General features: G+C 36.4%; 1 protein-coding gene across 1 annotated transcript; it reads left to right on the top strand.

Moving 5' to 3' along the window:
- Positions 1-253: 253 nt before the first annotated feature.
- sdhaf3 (succinate dehydrogenase complex assembly factor 3) lies at positions 254-13290 on the top strand. Its single transcript, XM_079829126.1, has 2 exons — positions 254-567; positions 12130-13290. The coding sequence occupies exons 1-2, from the start codon at positions 388-390 to the stop codon at positions 12322-12324; spliced, it is 375 nt and encodes a 124-aa protein (XP_079685252.1). The 5' UTR covers positions 254-387; the 3' UTR covers positions 12325-13290.
- Positions 13291-21939: the final 8649 nt, after the last annotated feature.

Here is a 21939-nt window from a genome sequence, read left to right as displayed (position 1 = left end):
GGCTTGTTTTGGGCTTGTTTTTGAAGCTGCGGTTGCTTATTTGTCTCGCGAGAGTTGGCAACACTGCATCCAGGCTACTTTTTGAACGGCAGTGTATTCGAATGTGAACGTGATTGGCACCCGTTTTCTTTCCAATCGGCACCAGAGGGCAGCAGCGGCTCTAATAACACTCATAGCGCTGCGGTGAAGAAGCCTGTATGTACTGTTGGGTAACTTACAGTGTTATGTACATATGACCTTTTATCATATATATTATCACATCAGTTCGTCTCTCATATGAGCTATGGTTTTTGGGCTGAAGCACTAACACTTCGTTCGTTGCTGTGTTCAAACAGGACGCACTTGTCGCTGTATCATATCTAGAGTTTTCTGTCAGATTGTGAAGTAATGGCACACCCAGCACATGTATCAGCGGTTCGGGCTTTGTATAAGAGAATATTGTTACTGCACCGCTTCCTTCCCATAGACCTGCGGGCTCTGGGTGATCAGTATGTGAAAGATGAATTCAGAAGAAACAAGACTGCATCAGGTGAAGAGGAGGTCACACGCTTCATGACAGAATGGCAGGTAAGATGGAAACCAGCTGTGAGCTTCTATCACTTGACTGCAGAGGAAGCAAACGCATTTAAATCACTCAAGTCAGATTCAGTTTTCGAATCAAGTACTTTCAATAAATAACCTCACATGTCAATAAATACCCCTTGTTATTCTTCATCCTCATCCTATTTAGTATTTTATAACTTGATTATCTTGTCAGTGCATTGTAAGTGTGGTCCAAAATGAAAATCTGTCGTCATTATTCACCCTCAAGTTGTTCCAAACATTTATGAATTTGCTATTGCTGAACACAAAAGAAGATATTTAGAAGAATATGGGTAACTAAACAGTTGATGGACCCCATTGACCTCCATAGTATGGAGAGAGAGAGAAATGCTAGGTCAATAGGGGGATTCAATCCCCCATCAACCGTTCGGTTACCGGCATTCTTCAAAGTATCTTCTTTTGTGTTCAGCAGAAGCAAGCAACAAATTCATACATGTGTATACACTCATAATGTAATAACTGCACATAATGTAATAAGTATAACATTATTGTTGTAATAAAATGTTCATAATGTAATAATTTTATAAAAATATAATGTAATAATAATTTTGTCATATTGTCATAGCTTTTTAAAATATAAACAAATATTAGTATTCCTGGAATGAAGTTTGCAAATTGCAATGTATTCCTTTAAAATCTAAATCCAGTCTTAAACTACCTGTGAAATGCAACCTATTTAAATATTCATGCAATTATTATTATTATTGTTGTTGTTATTATTATTGGATTTTGTAGGCATGTTAAGACTGGATTTATATTTTTAAAATGTACTGTAAAGGAATACCAATGCTTTATGTTTTAAAAATATATAAGATTAATAATAACAATGTTGCATTTCGCAGGTAGTTTAAAACTGCATTTAGATTTTTAAAAATAAACTGTAAGGGAATACTTTTTTATATTTTAAAAGCTATTATAATTATGACAATATGACATGTTTATAATGTAATAAATTTCTTATAATGTAAAAATTGTTATTACATTATGCGCTCAATGTTGTATTACATTTTGATTACAATAAAAAAGTTTTTACATTGCTGCTACATACATGTTAGGAACAAATTGAGGGTGAATAATTGACAGAATTTTCATTTTTGGGTAACCTATCCCTTTAATGAGTCGGGCCTTTGCTGAAACCTTCCACATGATGGCAGCACCTTCCTAAAGTCTCTATCATCATGAAAACATAATGGAATTCATCCATAACCCCATAACTAACAAATCCTTTTCTCCCAGGGAGCACAGTCGTTTCCAAACACCATCTGTGTACATTAATTACACTTTAATCCAGCATCACCTTGATGAGACTTAATTCTTCATTTTCAGTTATGTAGTTACAGAACCGAGCCACTTATGAGAGCTCTGACGCCACGCTCGTATGAAATGTTCCATGACAAATCCAAAGATCGAATTCAACGCATGATCTCACCTTAAACATGCAGCAGCATACATTCAGGGAGCAAGGATGCACATCTTCCTTTACGCTAAGGCTGGGTATTGGTGATGTTTTTTGAGCCGTCAAATTTATCAACATGTATCACACTTGTAGTATGGTTCTGTTTCTGTTACCAGCTCAGTGGTTTGTGACATGATTGTGGACAAAGCTGGCTCTTATTGCATTTTCACAGCCATGCAGTGTGATTTCAGAGGACTCGATGTTCCTGGACTGGCATTGACAGTAACAGATTTTCCTAAAGAGGGTAAAAACCTCACACATGCAGGTAATGAGAGTCACTCTGTCCTTGTACAGAAGGACATGTACTCCTTCCAAAATGGGCAGCTGACTGTCCTGAAGACATATGCATGCATGTGCCTATGCATATACACAGTTACAAAATAAATATGGTAAACACAGAAATACACAGAGTAAACCTTTAAATGATAGTTCACCCCAAAATGAAAATGCTGTCATTATTTGCTCCCCCTTTCTTTCTTTTGTGGAACACAAAATGTCATACAACAGCTTGGTGTGCGAAACGGACTGAAATTCGAGTGCAGATAAATTCAGACCATTTTTGTGAACTGGATAACACAATTGAAAAGATTTGACATGAAAAAAATCTTTCATGAACACATCAAGGACAGCTACAACTTAAATTATAGTATTTTTTTTTCTCACACAAAGCTGTCGTATAACTTTAGAATGTAGTTTTATAGTCTTATGGACCACTTTTATGCTACTTTTACAGTACGCTGCATGAAAAGATCGGCCAGTAAATTTTTGTTGCATAGATGAAAGAAAATTATACAGATTTGGAATAACATGAGCAGGGTTTTTCCTGGGTCAAAAATGGTCTTCGGTGGTGGCTGACAGACATGGTCATCCATACACACACACACGCACGCACAGTAAAAAAGTACCCTACCCAAGTGATCTGCAAGCGCAATACTGACAATACATTTTAAATAAATTCAAAGAAAGTTTGTAACTTTTGCTTTTCTTATTTTGATCCCACATGAAAAAATACTATAGTATATTATAGTAAAATTACTCTAGTAAAGACTATAGTGTTTTGAACCGTACTATAGTAAATATACTACAGTAAATTAACAAAGTGTAGTAAATACTACAATATACTACTATTTACTGTAGTACTTACTATAGCATGGTTCAAAAACACTATAGTATTTAGAGTAATTTTACTATAATATACTATAGTATTTTTTTCATGTTGGATACCTTGATGTTTGTTTTTGTTCCTCATTTTTACACTATTTACTGATAATTGTTTTGATATATAATCATATCAATATTAAAAAGTAGTATTAAAAAAATGAACAAATAGCCTAATTTTCTGCCATATACAATTTCATAAAATGATCAGCTAACTACCAACAACTTTGTTCTGGGTTCACCTCACTCCAGTCTAAACTAAATGATTTTAGGCTATTTATTTTACTACACATTGTCCACATAAATAAGCTGAAAGACTGTGGATAATTCAAACTAACTCTTACACCCACTCTTGCTAAAGTGGGTAAGCACACTTGTGTTCTCATTTCAGGTGTTCAGAGTAAATGATTAAACTGATTGGTGAGTTCAGTGTTGGACAGATCAGTCTTTAAAATGATTCGGTTCAAAGGAGTCATTAGGTGGCGAATCGGACATTAGCAGACACGTTGTGTGTGAATCCCGTCTGTTAGAACATCGCAAAAGATTTGTCAACACACAGAAAACACTTCATAACCAGATAGGATTTGTTTCCCGTTTATTGAAAGTATGGTTTGTCAGCTGGTTAGAGAATCAGTCAATGTTTTTTGAGCGCATTTCACACCCAGCGGTAATTAAAGGAAAACATCGTCTGATAGCGCCACGTGCAACATGGATTCGGTCTTCCGACCTTTTGATTTTGATTAACGTAATATGTGAAATATTAGAAAGCTAAGAATGCTTATTTTGAAGACAGAGAGTGTGCGAGCGGGGGAGGAGCTCTGATCGTTCTCTCTGTCACTCAGTCACAAGGGCAGCATCTATTCTACATCACTCATAAATCACAATAACTCATCAAATAAGGCTTTGGCGGGACAAAAATTTGTTTTGGCGGCCGCCAAAAAATTTTCAATGTACGAAAAACCCTGATGAGGCTGATGATGACCGAATTTTCAGTTGTGGGTGAACTCAACTCACAAGTTTGACATGAGCATGTTACTAACCATGTGATGTGAAAATTGTAAAATGACAAATAATGGGTAAAGTAATCACTTTTTTATTCGATTGTACAGTTTTCATATAGAGTTCACTTGCAGCGAGGAAAACATAGTTTGTGCAGACCACAATGTGCTTTTGTGGTTGCAATTCACTGAGCATGAAACCATTTAAATTCAATTTACAGTTTAGGAAATACAATTTCCGTACTACACCACTTGACGTCCACTGTAAAACCTGGGTCCAGAATCAAAACTAGTGTGAGCCTTTTTGTGTATATCATAAGAGCATGCCCTAAAGGGAATCCCCACCCAAAAATGAACGTTCTGTCATCATTTACTCTCACCCTCGTGACATTCCAAACTTGTGTGACCTGCTTTCTTCTTGGGAACATATAGAAATATATTTTTGAGAAATATCTGTGTTTGTTTGTCAATACAATTGGCTCCAATGCTGTTTGGTTCCCAATGTTCTTTCGAATATCTTTTGTGTTCGCAAGAAGAATGTAAGTTATACAGCTTTGGAACATGAAAGTGAGTGAGGGTGCACTGGTCCTTTAAGATGTTGTCTAGGTAGGCAGCTCACTATTTTACAACTGAGAGCTTGTGCTTCACACTCGCTCACAATACAGCTGTGAATGGAGGAGTCCATTCTAATATTAGTTCTGGGAAGGAGTCGTGTGTGCTTAAGAAACCCCTCCCCATTTGTTCATTTGGAGGTGAGTGAATCACTGTGGGGTTTCGGTTTTCAATGCACTGCTGGGGGAAAAAAAAGAAGGGTGGCGGAGCCAGGAACAGACGTAGAGCGAGCCTCCAAATATGATTAGGAGCACTGAGTGTTCACTTTAATCCAGTTACAGTAGAGGGCCCAGGGGGCTTCTCATCGCCTAATAAATCGACCGCATTGCAACAGACAAGCTTTCCCTGAGGAATGAAAGAAAAGGAGAGAAACCGAGAATGTGAAGAAGTGAAAAATGTGTGCGTTAGGGCTGCTTCATTATGGCAAGAATCATAATCATAACTGAAATCACGATTATTTAACACGATTATACAACCCCAAATCAGAAAAAGTTGGGACAGTATGGAAAACGCAAAAAAAAAAAAAAAGAAGTGATTTCTAAATTTACTTTGACTTGTATTTCATTGCAGACAATATGAACACAAAATATTTCATGTTTTGTCTGGTCAACATGTCATTTGTAAATATGCATCCTTTCCTGTCATTCAGACCTGCAACACATTTAAAAAAAAAGTTGGGACAGTAAAGCATTTACCACTTTGTAATGTTGCCATTCCTTTTCACAACACTTAAAAGACGTTTAGGGACTGAAGACACCAAGTGATGAAGTGTTTCAAGTGTAATTTTGTCCCATTCTTCCTGCAAGCAAGTCTTAAGGTGGGCAACAGTACGGGGTCTTCGTTGTCGCATTTTGCGCTTCAAAATTCTCTATTGGAGACAGGTCGGGACTGCAGGCAGGCCGGTCAAATACCCGTACCCTCTTGCTCCGCAGCCAGGAATGTGTGCAGAATGTGGTTTTGCATTGTCTTGTTGAAATATGCATGGACGTCCCTGGAAAAGATGTCTTCTTAAAGGCAGCATATTATGCTCCAAAATCTCTATGTACTTTTCAGCATTAATGGTGCCTTCACATTAGTGCAAGTTACCTTTGCCAAGGGCACTGACACAACCCCATACCATGACAGACCCTGGCTTTTGGACTTGTTGCTGGTAACAGTCTGGATGATCCTTTTCTTCTTTGGTCCGGAGCATACGGCGTCCATTCCTCCCAAAAAATACCTGAAATACTGATTCATCTGACCACAGTACACGTTTCCACTGTGTGATGGTCCATCCCAGATGCCTCTGAGCCCAGAGAAGTCGACGGCGCTTCTGGACACTGTTAACATAGGGCTTCCTTTTGGCACAGTACAGTTTTAACTGGCATTTGTGAATGTAACTATTGTGGTACTTGACAAAGGTTTGCCAAAGTAGTCCTGAGCCCATGTGGTGATATCGCTTATAGATGAATGACGATTCTTGATGCAGTGCCGCCTGAGGGATCAGAGATCACGGTTGTTCAGCTTAGGCTTGCGCCCTTGTCCTTTACGCACTGAAATTCCTCCAGATTCCTTGAATCTTTTAATTATGTTATGCACTGTTGAATGTGAAATATCCAAATCTCTTCCTATCTTTCTTTGAGGAACATTGTTTTTAAACATTTCAATAATTTTCTCACGTATTTGTTGGCAAACTGGCAATCCTCGGCTCATCTTTGCTCCTAAAGGATTAGACCTTTCTTGGATGCTGCTTTTGTACCAAATCATAATTACAATCACCTGTTGGCATCACCTGTTTCAAATCACATCATTATTTAACCATTTTACCTCATTACTAGCCCTAAATTGCTCCTGTCCCAACTTTTTTTTAAATGTGTTGCAGGTCTGAATGACAGGAAAGGATGCATATTTACAAATGACATGAAGTTGACCAGACAAAACATGAAATATTTTGTGTTCATATTGTCTGCAATGAAATACAAGTCAAAGTAAATTTAGAAATCACTTCTTTTTTTTTGTGTGTGTGTTTTCCATACTGTCCCAAATTTTTCTGATTTGGGGTTGTAGGTGGGTGATATGATCAAAGTCGTATTTCTTGATATGAGTCATTTTAAATGTCAGTGAAATTTCACAATTATCCATACTTCAGCAAAAACTAATACTAGGTTAGTTAATGTAAGTAAAAGTTCTCAAAACAGTTACAGAAGACAAGTAAACTATGGGATGATTTTAGACTCAAAATTATTAATAAATGCACACACAATTATCCATGAACTTGATAAATGTTGCAGACATGTTTTACTATCCACAAACAAATGCCTTTTAACTTGTGTGTGCAAAATACAGAATTACATGAATGTGCAGCGATTTGTACAAATAGAGACATAGTTGTGAATACAAAACTTCAATTTTGTATTATTGTAAGTCAGAATTTGTGTGTGCAACGAGTAAGATGTGCATTTGTGGATCCAGTGACGCATTCATTGACTCATTTGTGAGTCGGTCCTATTTGATTCATTTGGATTTTGAGACTTTCATTTCGCCGGTTTGGCCTTGCACGATCCACACACACAGCTGTCTAAGAAAACCTGCTGCCACTAGATGGCAGTATTCTGCCGCGAGCGTTATTTTTCTCCCATAGAAAACCATTATAAAATGCTTAATATGCAATATAGGCTAGCGCATGTTCAATAAAGTGTATAGCCTACTTTTAATATCACCGTTTTACTGCAGTAAGCCACATTAAGCGTTTTCTTTTATTATAGACTTTATGGGAGAAAACGCTTACTATGTAGATGATGAGCCCAGGATAATTACAAGTAAAACATATGAACCCAAAACGCGCAAAGTTTCACATTGTTTTCTCGGGAATATTCTAACAGGCTTAATGCATTAAGAAGACCAAACTCTTATTTATAAAGCATGTGCAAAAAAAGGCTGATGAGCCCAGAATATGAACGCAACGCATTTATAATTACACATTTAAAGCAATTTCCTGCACGCTTAAACGTGGCTTAATTAAAGACGGATATATATACAAACACCACAACATTTTCTTCATATATTTAGGTCTGGGTGACAAAGTGCTGAGTAACCTGTTAACCAGAAGTTTGCCTGTTCAAGAACTATAAAGGCCCTGATCTACTCTCTGAAGTTGTTCTTCGTTCTTTTCTCTGAGATAAACAGATGCTTGAAATAGTTGCTCAGTGGTATATTGCTTGCTCTCCATTTCAACTCCGGCCATGCTGCTGGGAGTGGTGTCCAAAGTGACAGCAGTGAGAAAAGAGTATCATCGTGAAAGCAGCTCTACATGTTTTTCACCCGTGTTTGACTTTGATGAACTGAATGAAGAAAATAACTTGAAAATATTTATATGCCAAAGAAGGTGGAAGTCAAAGCACACCTATAACTGTCATGGCAGTTCAAAGGTCATTAACAGTTGAATTAGAGCTGCACGTTATTGGAAAAAAAAAAACTGACATTGAGATATTTTGTTTTTCTGAGATTATATATTGCGATATGAAAGCAGTTTCACCAGATGAATAGCTCGATTTGGAAATAATAATTCTAGAATGATTAGGGTAATTTTGATCAATTGTAAAATAACTGCATAATCTTCACTTTATAAATTAGATGTAATTAATCTTTGTTAACGCTACAAAAGTGAGTCTTTTGTTGTTTGATTAACAATAATGACTCGATAGCAGGTATATTAGGCTGCTGTCACTTTAAGAACTAATGCGCGGAATCGCGGATCCAATACAATTAAACACTAGGGCTGTCAAAATGGCTGAAAAGCTAAATTCGAAATTCTTTCTTAAATATTATCAAAATTTGAATTATATTCGAATTCTAAAGGCAATACTTAATGTTAGAGGAAAAAAGTACTGTATTGTCTCCTATGCCCACAAGAGGGCAACAAGCAAATGTAAACCAAATCAAGCATCGCGTCTTATATTGAAATGAAATGACATTCACTTTTTACATTGCATTAACTTTTCAAACAATTGTTATTAAATAAAATATAATTTCATTAATGAGCATGTAAGGAAAATTAGGTAACAAAAGTGCATAAAACTGCAAGTGCATCAGTAACCTGAGAAAACACGCTTCAACGGACAATGCAATGTGAACACAAAATAACAAATGGACATTCAGAAACAATCCATTTCCACTCACTAAACATCTACATATTGTTCTTCTGCACTGCTCGGTGTCTGACTGTAGTGTATACGCCATTGAACAGGTTGCCCATTTTCTCTCTGACTTCGAGTCCTCTTTTTTTTCAGCCTTTTTTCAAATTAACATTACAGCGCTGTACTGGATAAACAAACCGTGTCAGTTCCGTCATCGTCATGTCTCGTGCACCTCTACCAAAAATTTGAATGCATGGTTTTTGCATTCGAATGTGCATTTTTTTTTTTTTGTAAATTCGACGAATATTCAAAATTCTAATTTTAATTTGACAGCCCTATTAAATACACATCCATTTATTTCTTAATTTTTTATGTTCAAGCCATAAGCGACTGTGTTTATGAGGATATACTCGCTGAGATGGGCGTTTTGACAATTTTGCTTGTATGTGTCCATTCAATGAATTTGGCGTTTGCGTGCTTTGTACACATGCTTTGTATGGTTTATATGGCTTTGTGCGGCTTTGTACGGTACTGTGTGTGCACAGAAAACAGCTCACACAATATCTGAATTGAGTTCTTTCGCAAAACAAATATGATCTTTAGTATCTTCTTGCACTTGAATGGTTTAAAATCGCTTGAATGTTTAAACTGACAGGACCTACAATATGCAAATTCTACATTTTCACTCTATGATGGTTAAACCTTGCAATTAATCTGAGAATCACATGCGTTTCGAACCTTGTGCCGGGTCTGTATGGATGACACATCAACTACGCTCCCTATACTTGATATCCCGATATCAATGCTAAAACGATATATCATATAAAAGTTTTCTGGGAAGTTCAGAAAACTCTAAAACACGTTCATTTGGCCAGATTTAGTTTGATGTAAATTGGATCTCACGTGAACCTTGAGCCATCTCCATTAACCCCAGGTGGCTCCCAGGGGATTGTCCCTGTAATTATTATACTATATGTCACTTTGGGTAAAAGCCTCTCTTAAATGACAACTGCCTTAACTGTGAATCCATTGGTATTTCAGTGGCACGTTTTCAAGCTGAACTGTACATACAAAGTAGTGGTCATAGACCTAATCTATTTATCGGTATAGATCTTTAAAGTTCTGTGCCCTTGGGAAAGTCAGGCTATTTCAGTCAAGCATAAAACGGGTTGCCTGATTACGTCATTGTGGTGGGATGTGAAGTGTTTATATTCAGAAGGTGAGCTTCACCAAAAAGCTTGCCATTCAGCATGCCCACATCCCTTCCATTCTTAAAATATTACTCTTTGGCAAATGTTCAATCTAATTACATTATGTAGAAGAGGAAGCTTCTCAGACAAATGGCTTTTTGCTTCCAAAATTGAATTGCATCCAAATTCCAAGACGTTAGGAGAGTGAATGAGAGTTCTTAATGGTTTTGTTTTCAGTGTGTTTTTCTGAATGAGTCTGCCTGTAATGTCTTGTAGGTTTGATCATAAGCAGTCATGACAGACGTGACGAACAAGTTTCAATTAAGATGTCCAAACACACAAGCTCATATGATGGAATCAGGGGTGTGGTGTAAATATGTTAAGTTCTACACTCTGGGACTTTGTGTACTAGTGCTACAAAGGATTGGGGAGGACTTCATATTTAACAATTTTGGTTCTGATTCCAAATTATCATTCCACTTAGTACTTGTGAGGACAACCAACCCACAATAATTTATTCTATATATTAAAAAAATATATGTTTTTAGTAACAAATAAGTGATTGTTTTAATAATTAAAATACTTAAAGTCTATCGTGAATGTCTGTCTTTAAAGGGATAGTTCACCAAAAAATGACAATTGTCATCATTTAGTCACGCTCAAGTTGTTCCGAAGTTAATTGTATTATAATGACAAAAATATTTTAGTTTATCTTGGATATTTTTTTGAATATATCAGATAACATTTAAAGCTGCCATAAGGTCATGTTACAATGTACCCCACCTATGGGGCATGTTGTCCCAATTCACTTCCATTCTTTCGGGGTAAATCAAGAAAAAAGTATACACTCTATTAATGAAACAACCACATAATTGTACTAGACATGTGTGCAATTCATGTGGGAAAAATAAATACTCTGAACCAGTGGATTTACACAAACTGAGAAAGTCAAAATGCGTTAAGTCGTGCCCCGCTCTCCCCTAATTTATATTTTCACGGTTTAGCACTGTTTTTTTATTTATTTTTGGAATGTAAAGTTCAGCACTAGTTTACTTGGAGTATTTTGTTTGTTTTCATTCAGTATCCATTTTAAAAACTATCGTTTGGTTAATCGGTTATCGGCCAGTGTGGTCCAACCTAGTTATCTTTATTGTTAAAATCCACCTTTGGTCGACCTCTACTCCATGAGTACACACAACACACTTTATTTATTTACTTTATTTAGAATCAGACATGACTTGAAGGTGATTTGCTGTTCAGTGAGTAAGGGAATCGCTAAGACTGAATCAAACCGAGCACATTTTTGAGCTACTCATTTAAACAAATGTATCGGTCAAGCTGGTCAAGCTGTATGTTTATTTGTTTTTGTTTTTTCACTTTAGTTCTGTACATTTAGTAAGAAAATCTGTCCGTCACTGCCTGTGTTTTGTACATGGCAGCAGAAGAATGTAGACCTTGAACAATATTGTACGTCATGAAAATAGTTTGCTTTTTAATGGACATAATAATAATATAACAACTGTTCTTTACCAAGTTATCAGAAAATAACCTGCAACTCTTTATTTTACTAGTAAGTTGAAGAACATTGGTTTTGAAAAACTTGTAGAGACTTGGTAAAACAGTGTGGAGCTTGGTACAGATGGTAATCACTGATATAGACAGTGATTTCAGTGGGCTAAGAGAGAGCAGAAGGCATTGACCTCCATTAGACCTTAGTAGATTCCATGATACTTCACATCCCCCAGCAACCCTTGTGACCTGCATTTCATCTTGTGGATTGCAATCAATGAATCTCCAACAAAGACAAATAAATAATTCTGTCACAGTCTGTTATAAATCAATAGCTCTCTATCAAATTAATTTGTGTAAAATCAATACAAGAACCAATAGTAGGTGCAAGCGTTAAGGCTTTGGTTATCTCAGAAAACTTCTAAAAGTACCTAAAAATTATATAAAGTTGCTTATTTTTTCCTGTTTCCATCTTATTTTCTGTGCAGAACTACAAAGACACCCTACAAACCCAGGTGCTGGAAGCGGCGGGAAACAAGAAGTTGGTATTCGGCGCTGATTTACCAGTAGAGAAACTCAAAGACTTTCAAGACGAGCAGATCGGGCAGCTTTACGAGCTTATGCTTGAGTCCACAAAACCCAACCGGCAGTTTGATATTCAAGAGGAGGAAATGCCAAAGTAACACCCTCTAAAGGGGAAAAAAGGGGAAGCTGCCCATACAGGACATAGTTTGACTTATAAATAATTTTGTTCATAGCCAAGACTGATGATTACATTAAAATGCTACAAAGAGTCTTCATTGTTGCTGCTTTTTGATGTGAGGATAAAAGGAAAAGATAAAAGTGGCTTTGCGATCAGCAGTTATAATGAAGATGCTTGAGCTTTAGAGCCAGCACCACCTCTGGTCAAAATATCAATACATTGGCTTTTAAAAATTTGGCTCAAACTCACTTTTTTATTTAATTCTGCCGTTTTGAACAGATTTGCAATAGTTTTGTTTTTCATGGCAACTCCTACAAAGTTCGTCTGATCTTATTCAGGCAAAGTGCGATTTTTTTTGTTTGTTTCTCAAAGCCATTTGACTTCTAACACACCAAAAAGAGTGATGTCAAGGATGCTAAACAGGAAGTGAGACTTTTTTATCTGCAGTGCTTTGACATTATAAGTTTGTTATTAGCCTCTTTCACACACAGTTTTTACTGGTAAATTGCTGTTAAGACATCCAAGTGTGAGGCCATTCAAAAAAGCCACCTTTTCAAAAATACTGATAAATCAGTTATGGCAATTTAGAAATATGAGCAGTTGAAACAGGCTACCGGTATGATTCTATGTGTGAATGAAGAACCGGTACGAATACCGGTATGAGCATGTACGAGGGCAAAATGCACTGACGTAAGAAGTCTACTTCAAGCCAATAATGAAGCTCTTTCAAAGACCGGGACACTTCAGAAACGGATTTAAAACATCGGCAACAAAATGGTATACAGTACACTACAGTACATGTTTTCATATCATTATAAAGCAATTAATTTGTTGACTAGATGCTGTATTAGTAGAGAACAGCAGTATGTTTGTCATCGAGGTTGAGAGAATTCCTACATTAGTACCTCAAGCGGTTAAAACAATGTGAGAAAAATACACGCAAGTATGACCCAAATGTTTACTGTCACGATTATTACCATCTGTTTGCATTAGTTGCATAAAGCTAATGACACGAGAAAGCAAACTGTGTCATCATGCAGCCTGGTTAGATAATCATCAAGTGTTCTAAAATAGAAGCAAATAAAGTGTAAACCTTAGTTAATGTTATAAATGGACTCTTATTGTATGCATGCATGTATGTACACTCTCACGCAAAATGCTGGTTGGGTTAAATGTTTGCATAAAACAACCCAATCTTCGAGTTAAAACAACCCAATTGCTAGGTTAGTCCATTTTCAACCCAACTTGGGTTGTTTTTAACCCAGAGTTTTTTTTAGAGTGTATGTATCTTGGCCTTTGTGTAGATATTTAAATATGTACATCTTTAAGCATGACTGTTTGGATTTATATGAAATGGTAACACTTTACAATAAGAGTCCATTTGTAACATTAACTAAGATCAATAAAAGTATTGTGCATTGTTAAACATTTACAAATACATTTTTACATTTTAAAATTGTATCTCTTAACATTAGTTAATGCACTATGAATTGACATGAATGATCAAGGTATAATTAATATATTAATTTTTTTATATTTAAAAAATACTATTCATTTTCATGGTACAGTACTGTTTTTTAAATGTTTGTAATAATGCACCTATTTATTTTTTGTCATGTTTTCATAACAGTAGCAATTCAACTATTGATTAATTGGTTATCGGCCAGCATCATGGTCCGTTTAATGGTAATTTCCGATGACTGACATCAGAGTTTTACTGGTATTTTGGTATTGATGTGTGAATGGTATCTTAAAAAGATTCTGCTTCCGTGAACAGCACATTTTTGTATTTACCGGTAAAGACGATAATTTACCGGGATTACTTCGTGAAAGGCGCTATTGTCATCATATACATACAGGAAAAGTTTGCAGACATGATAAAATGCCATTCTCCAGACACTCTTTTCCTTCATCACAGATGAAAAAAGCCCAAATCAATAATGCTTCTCTCACTCTGAATGATTAGATTGTCTGAAAAATAATACCTCATTAGCCTGAGACAGTATCTGTGTATACACTTTCACAGTAGAGCTGCACAAAAAGCCTCGGCACTGTCAGCTAGCATCAGCTGATTGGTTGTGAGATATTTTCCCCCATGTTGAACTTCACCAAATACTGCACTGGAAGACAAGCATCTTTAGTCAAGTAAGAAAACCAATTTAGTCGGCACTGAACACTAAAATCAATGGTTTGTGAAGAAATCAGTATTCATGTGAGAGCATACATACAGTCTCAATACAAATAATGATAAGAAACGGCCCAAAGTGTTTTGAATAGAGGCGTTTAAGCGGAGGTGGTTTGTTTTGTTGCACTTCAGCACGGCTCCCTCATCACACAGATTAATTTCTGAATGCCACTTCAATCATAAAACAAACTGTAATGACACAATACAACTCCTATAAGTGTGCACGAGCCATAAACTGATCTCCCACAACAAAAATGTTGCGCAATGACAGTCACGCCACATAAATCACCTATTTCTTATAATAGTCACGATCATTTCAAAGTGTTTTTCTTCTTTATTCTAGTGCTGACTGCGTCAAGGTGGAATTAAACATGCTAACCACAACATATTCGCTCCATGAAGATGTACCTTTGTTCTGTCATGTTAGAAGGGCATGACTCTGGATCGAATGGCTTCTGACAGGAGAGAAAGCAAATGCATATCCTCGGGGATTATGGGAAGACTTGGAGGTAATCTCTATGCTTTCGGCTCAGAACACAAAGAGAAAGTGATAAAACATTAATGTACGCACGGCAACCTTTGCGCAAGCTTGAGCTTCTAGGGTAAAAAAAGCTGAACAAAAGATGGGAAAAGGGCAGAAATCAATGGATAGAGACGATCCAATGCTTCAGATGGTGGGTGCACTTCAAATTGACAGACAGGCCATTGGAGAACATTTTACACACTGTAGTGTGTATGGAGTAGCCTATGTTTTACAAGAAAATACTACTTCAGTATTTCTACTTTAATTCAATGTGTTACTTCCATTTCTCTTTCTGAGTGACAATTGTTTTAAAGTAAATCCTGCAACAGCTTATTTTCAGTGCAGTGTTTTACATAAGACACATGGTAGCTACGTATTTTTGTGTTTCTAAAGTTAAATATCAGGGAAAGATTACCCAAAAGTCCTTGTTTGAGCTTTGAAGACAAGGGTAGTAATTACTTCTTGTGCAACGTATCATCATTGGCTTAAGTGACAAGTAGCCTATTGTGTGCTAAACTATAACATTTATACAGTGTGTAATTAGCATAAAACCTTGATTGAGGCCAAAGCTTATAGGGAGGAATGGTAGACGTTATGGTCATGGCTCTCAATGTGGAATACTGTGTGAGGTTAAAATGAGTCAACAAGCTATAAAATGAAGGATATACGCAGAGCCAATAGAAAGTTTCCAGGTTATCATCAGGGTGCAGAAATTGAGACATCAGACTGTGTGCCTCAGACAAATCAATTTCATGTGTTGACACATTGCATTATTCATAACATAAAACAATGCTTTATTCAAACAAACCCAGCCCATCGCAAACAATTTGGCACAATAGATGCAGATGATTTTATTAATGTAGATTGACACAGATATAATGGAATTGAAATAAGAAATGTTATTTCTTAAATGAAGGAAAGTCCCAGATGTCTAAATATAACTTCAGCTAAATGTGAAGTTATGAAATCTCATAAAAACTGGTCACATTTCACCCCCAAATGTAAAAATAATAAATGCTTTTTGCTATGTGACATTATTTTCATGACAAATAAGCCTGTTTTTCCCAGAAAATATTGTTGATGCTTTTTTTATAATTGTAATTCTAATTAGTTTCCATTTACTATAAAACAGTCTTTTTCACCTGTAGGTTTCATGTGTTTTGGCTGATATCGATAACCGAAAAATCTTTATATTTGAAAGCTGATAACCAATAACTTTTTATTTTTTGAGAGCCTTACACAAACAAAAGTCTCACCGATAAATCCATGCCCCAAGCACACAATTGTAACGATGTTCTTGTTATAATTTTATGTAGCCTATATGACAGACTTGCGCTGTGCATGTTGTACTTATAGAGATAGTTCAGCCAAAATGTTTAATTATAAACATAATTTATTCACCCTCAAGCCATCCTAGGTGCATATGAAATGATTCTTTCAGACGCATACAATCAGAGTTATATTAAAAAAATATCCTGGCTAATCCAAGCATTCGGCTAATCATGATTCGGATCGCGTGTCAAACCGCCAAACTGCTGAAATCACGTGACTTTGGCGGTCCAAACCGCTGAATCGACTCACTTATTCATAACGCTTCGAAGCTTCATGATGCTGTGTTTTGAAATCGGTCGTCACTATATAAGTTTTTTTTGCGCACAAAAACTAGTCTCGTCGCTTCATAAAGTTATTGTAGAACCACTGTAGTGAGATGGACTTTGTAACGACGTCTTTAGTGCCTTTTATGGGTCTTGAGAGTGTAACGTGCATTGTGCCAATGGAGGCCTTTCTGAGCCATCGGATTTCAACTAAAATATCTTAATTTGTGTTCCGAAGATGAGCGGAGGTCTTACGGGTGTCAAACGACATGAGGATAAGTAATTAATGACAGAATTTTCATTTTTGGGTAAACTAACCCTTTAAGAACCTTCATCCCTCCACAAAGGTCACCATATACCAAGCAGTCTGTGTTACCACCCTCAGCTGTGAAACTTGGGTAACCTACAGCCGACACATCAAGTCCTTAGAGCGCTTCCACATAAGCTGTCTCCAGCGCATCCTGGGAATTACCTGGCGAAATCGTGTGCCTCACACTGAAATATTTTAAAAGACCAGCTGCAGAAGTATTGAGACCATGATCACCCAGCGCCAGCTGCAGTGGTTTGGGCACGTGATAAGGATGCCCCCATGCCGGCTGCCCCACAGAGTGCTCTTTGGCCAGTTACATCATGGTCGACGCTCAGCTGGAGGGCCGAAGAAGCGCTATAAGGATCAGATGAAGAACGCCTTGAGGAAGTGTAAGATCAGACCTGAAGAATGTTGCTGCTGATCGTACCATCTGGCGACAGCTGTGTAGAGACGGGGCTCTTACGCTGGAGATGGAGAGGACAACCAGAAGACAGCAGAAACAAGCCAGGCAAAATACAACCATGGCTGCCACCACTACCACCACCATCACATATATATGCCCCACCTGCAATAGAGCTTGTGGGTCCAGGATAGGACTGTTCAGCCATCAAAGATCTCACCGTTAAAGGCGTGGACGCCGTCATCGGATTTCGATGGACAACTGTAGTAGAACAATAAATGCTTAACAATTTAAATAATATATAATATTGTTTAAATATTATTTATATATTTAAATAATGTCTCCATTATAATTATGAGTATTTTAAATATTGATAATGCCATATAATAATTGCCATGAAAATGATGTCCTAAATAGACTTCTAAATATAATTTTTTTTTAAATGAGCTTTTGGAATGAAATGTGACCTGGACACGTGTGTGGGCAGGCTTCATGAGATTCACCCATTCTTTCCGTGATATATAAATAAACTGTATACCTCACGACACATATAATTGCTCAGTTTTTTCAAACCAAGTCATTTCAGCAAGGAGTTGACTACTTTAAGTGCTTTTGAAACGTATGTTGGTTCTATTGAGAACTTGTACTTGGCTTGAATCCAGTCGTACATTTCCAGTGAACAGGGAGAGCTGAGATCCGTGACTTTGAAGAGTGCATTCGGGAGGTGACTCATCGCCTCATTCAGGAATGGCTCTTTAAATCTGAAGAGCTTTTTCTAAACTCTCTATTTATGTTTCAAATATCTTCTGCAAACCACCTCCTTTTTCAGAGATGTTTATGCAGCGCTGCACATTGTTACTGAAATAAACCAGACTTTTTGTTTTTTTTAAAGCAAATTATATCTGAAGTATATTTCAAACACAATGTAAATGTAACGCATTAAAACATACTGCGTGGTGTGAAAAGCACTTGTGACAACAGTTTTAATTATGGTTTATTAGAGCACTCTGCTGATTTCAAGTGTGTTGTAAAGATGAAAATTGTCATTTACTCATTCTCATGTCTTTCATACACACATAGAAAAAGGGTGTCGAAATTGTACCTTTATGGGTACAACAGCTTGTCACTGGGGCAGTACCCTTAAAAAGACAATCTTTGTACCTTTTTTTTTTTTTTACCACAAAAAGGTTCATAGTAGGACTGTAAGGTATTTGTACTCTAAGGTACTAATATGCACCTTTTAGGAGTCTTTTTAAGGGTACTGCCCCAGTGACAAGCTGTTGTACCCATAAAGGTACAATTTTGACACCCTTTTTCTCAGTGTGTATGACGTTCCTTCATCACTGGAACACAATAGGAGTTTGCCAATTGTCTAACACTGAAAAAAAACAAGTGTAGGATTTATTTCACTCAGAAATTACTAGTAAATTTCACAAATAATTAAAGAGATAAAGCAAGTAACACATTTAGTTAAACATGACATTTTTAATTCTGTTTTTATATATATATATATATATATATATATATATATATATATATATATAACAGTATGACTATAGTGTGTATGGAGTGTATCTTTATTGAGCTTTTAGGTCATTTTTGGAGCTTGACAGCACTTATCTTCCACTTTCATTGTATGGAAAAGACCAGCTCAAACATTCTGCTAAATGTATTATTTTGTGTTTCACGTATATATGAAAGAGAGTGAACTAGTCTTATCAAAACAATTTCTTGAAGCCTACTTCTCGCTGCTGTAATTCAACTTGCTTAACTAATTATCAGTAAGAACACGATGCATGCGTTGAAAGTGAAAGGGATCTGAGATTGTTTGTAGCGCTGGTGTCACTCATGAGACATGACAACAATAAAATGTTTAAGTGTTTTGCCCTGCTAAAGGTCACTCTGATTAATATCATTCTCTGCCTTTTGTTTCATTATGATTCAGCTCTCTGCGCTGATTACAGCTTTTACATTTTTGATGCGGCAAATCTTCACAGCTATTTCTATCCTTTCTTTTTATTCGACTCCCAAATCTGCAACATCAGTTCCAAACGGCTGAGCAATGATCATTCATTTCCCCCTCTTCAACTTTGCTCTAGTTAGTGAAGAGAATTAATATAGTAGGTGGGCAAAACATGAATTATTAAAAGTCAATTATTTAAGCGTTTCTGGGGAGCTGCTGTTCAAATGTGACCTCCAGCATTTCATCTATTATATGCGGAATCTTCTACTTTATAATGATTCCTGAGGGTTGTGAACGCTATAGGTACAGAAAGTTGTATTTTGCATCATTAAATTACTGTCTAATCACATTTTCCTCAAAAATATATGTATTTAATTTAATAATAAATGTGCATTCCTGTGTTGACGTTTCAGTGGGACATATCGAAGGATATATATTTTTAGAGCCAATAGTCTTTAAACATGATTTCAATTTAAACATATATTTGTAAGTTAATTTTGTTTACGAGTGCACTCACATATAGATGAGCCACAAAACTGCAAATGAAATATGTATTGTATTTTGATATTAATTGTATTATTCCCCCTGTGAAAAAGAGAGTACACTTTCATGTTTCTTAACACACTTAAAGGGTTAGTTCACCCAAAAATAAAAATTCTGTCATTAATTACTTACCCTCATGACGTTCGACACCCGTTAGACCTCCGTTCATCTTCAGAACACAAATGAAATGTAACGTCGTTACAAAGTCCATCTCACTACAGTGGTTCTACAATAATTTTATGAAGCGACGAGAATAGTTTTTGTGTGCAAAATAAATCCAAATTTATTTGACTTTATTCAACAAGTTTCTGTCTTCTGCCTAGGCCTTTGACGTGAACTCACGAAGCACGACGCATGCGCAAGAATATGACTTTCATATTGATTGGTTGATCTTTAGTACCTTTTATGGGTCTTGTGAGTGGAATTTATATTGCTGTCAATGGAGGCCTTTCTGAGCCATCGGATTTCAACAAAAATATCTTCATTTGTGTTCCGAAGATGAACAAAGGTCTTACGGGTGTCGAACGACATGAGGGTAAGTAATTAATGACAGAATTTTCATTTTTGGGTGAACTAACCCTTTAAGTAAACTTTTAGAAAGTGCACTGTAATAATGTCAAAATAAAAGTTTTACTTTAAAGTATTTTTTAAATCATATTTCAATGATTAGTGTGTTATTCAATCTTACATTTAAAGTTCATATATTTTAAATGTACGAAATTGCAAATATAAATTAAAGTAGCTTAATTCATTATACACTGCCTAACCCAAAAAAAAGGTCTGTTTGGATTTAAATAGGCAAATGCTTCCACCAAAATTAACCAGGAACAATTTGTCCCGGGAACTTTTTTCCAAAACTTTTTTTGCGGTCTAAAGTCTAAAGTACTACCGTGAAGATTAGGCAAATTAGTTCGGTGACGGAGGACTGTGCGTAACTTTCCAGTTCCTGCTGGATTTCGTCCTCTGCATATAATCTTAATAAAGCCTGAACCTCGTCGTCGAAGGGCATTCAAATTCGAATGGCAAACAACTCTTACTGCACGCACCGCAACAGACTTTTAAAAAAATCAACCAAAGTCAACCAATCAAAATGCTGCGTGAACTCAACCAATCAGCATGTTCAGCGCCCAAGCCCTGAAAGTGCCTGAACTTTGAAAAAGTACTACCTCATGAGCAGGGACTTTCTGAGGGTGACATTTTTACCTGTAACTTCATTTAAACCCTGGTCCCTGCGGTCGAAACACACCGAGTACTACCCCAAAGTCCCTAGTTCCTGGGGAAAGTTCCTGTGGTGGAAACGCGGCTTATGTTTGGATCATTATTGCAGTGATTATTATATCTTATGGCTTATGATTGTATCATTATTGCAGTGATTATCATATCTATAGCATATATTATATGTTTGGCAACAGTTCTTCCAACCCTAATTGATGGAATGTGTAGCTTTTCATTTCTTAAACAACCATGTAGCAATGTCAAGATGCATCACGCTCAAATTGTAAAAGAATGGTTGGAAGGGAGCATGGAAATCATTTTCACACATGAATTGGCATCTCTGAGTCTTTGGGATGTGCTGGAGTCGACTTTACAGAGTGCTTGACTCTTGCATTGTCAATACAAGATATTGGCCGTCAAGCACAGTCAAGACAATGCAAGAGTCAAGCCCTCTGTAAAGTCTACTCCAGCACATCCCAAATCTTTTTTCTTTTCTTTTGGCCAGGCAGTGTAAATGTGCAATTACAAATTATATTTAAATACATGGCATGCAAGCTTCAATAGAAATTACATTAAAGTGTATTTTAACATCTCTAACAGTTCATTCTGCAGTTCCAGGGTTTGTGAGAAAATGACAGATTGTACTTCAGCATTTTTGTATCTCTGCCCACAGACAGTTGGATTGACAGAGGGCTATTAAAAAAACCTTCTAGTAAGAGTAGGTTTATCACTAAAAAAATGTATTGTACGTGGTCTACTTTTTAAACAGCATTATGGTAAAAAATACTATGGCAACAGCTTTCTTTACTTATATGTTTTGCTGCAGGAGGCTGGGCAGATCCTTTTGAAATTAAATTAAAA

Source organism: Gobio gobio, assembly GCF_949357685.1.
Source record: "Gobio gobio genome assembly, chromosome: 11".
Lineage (NCBI taxonomy): Eukaryota > Metazoa > Chordata > Actinopteri > Cypriniformes > Gobionidae > Gobio > Gobio gobio.
The sequence above is the reverse complement of the archived record's forward strand: the minus strand, read 5'-3'. Positions and strand labels throughout refer to the sequence as shown.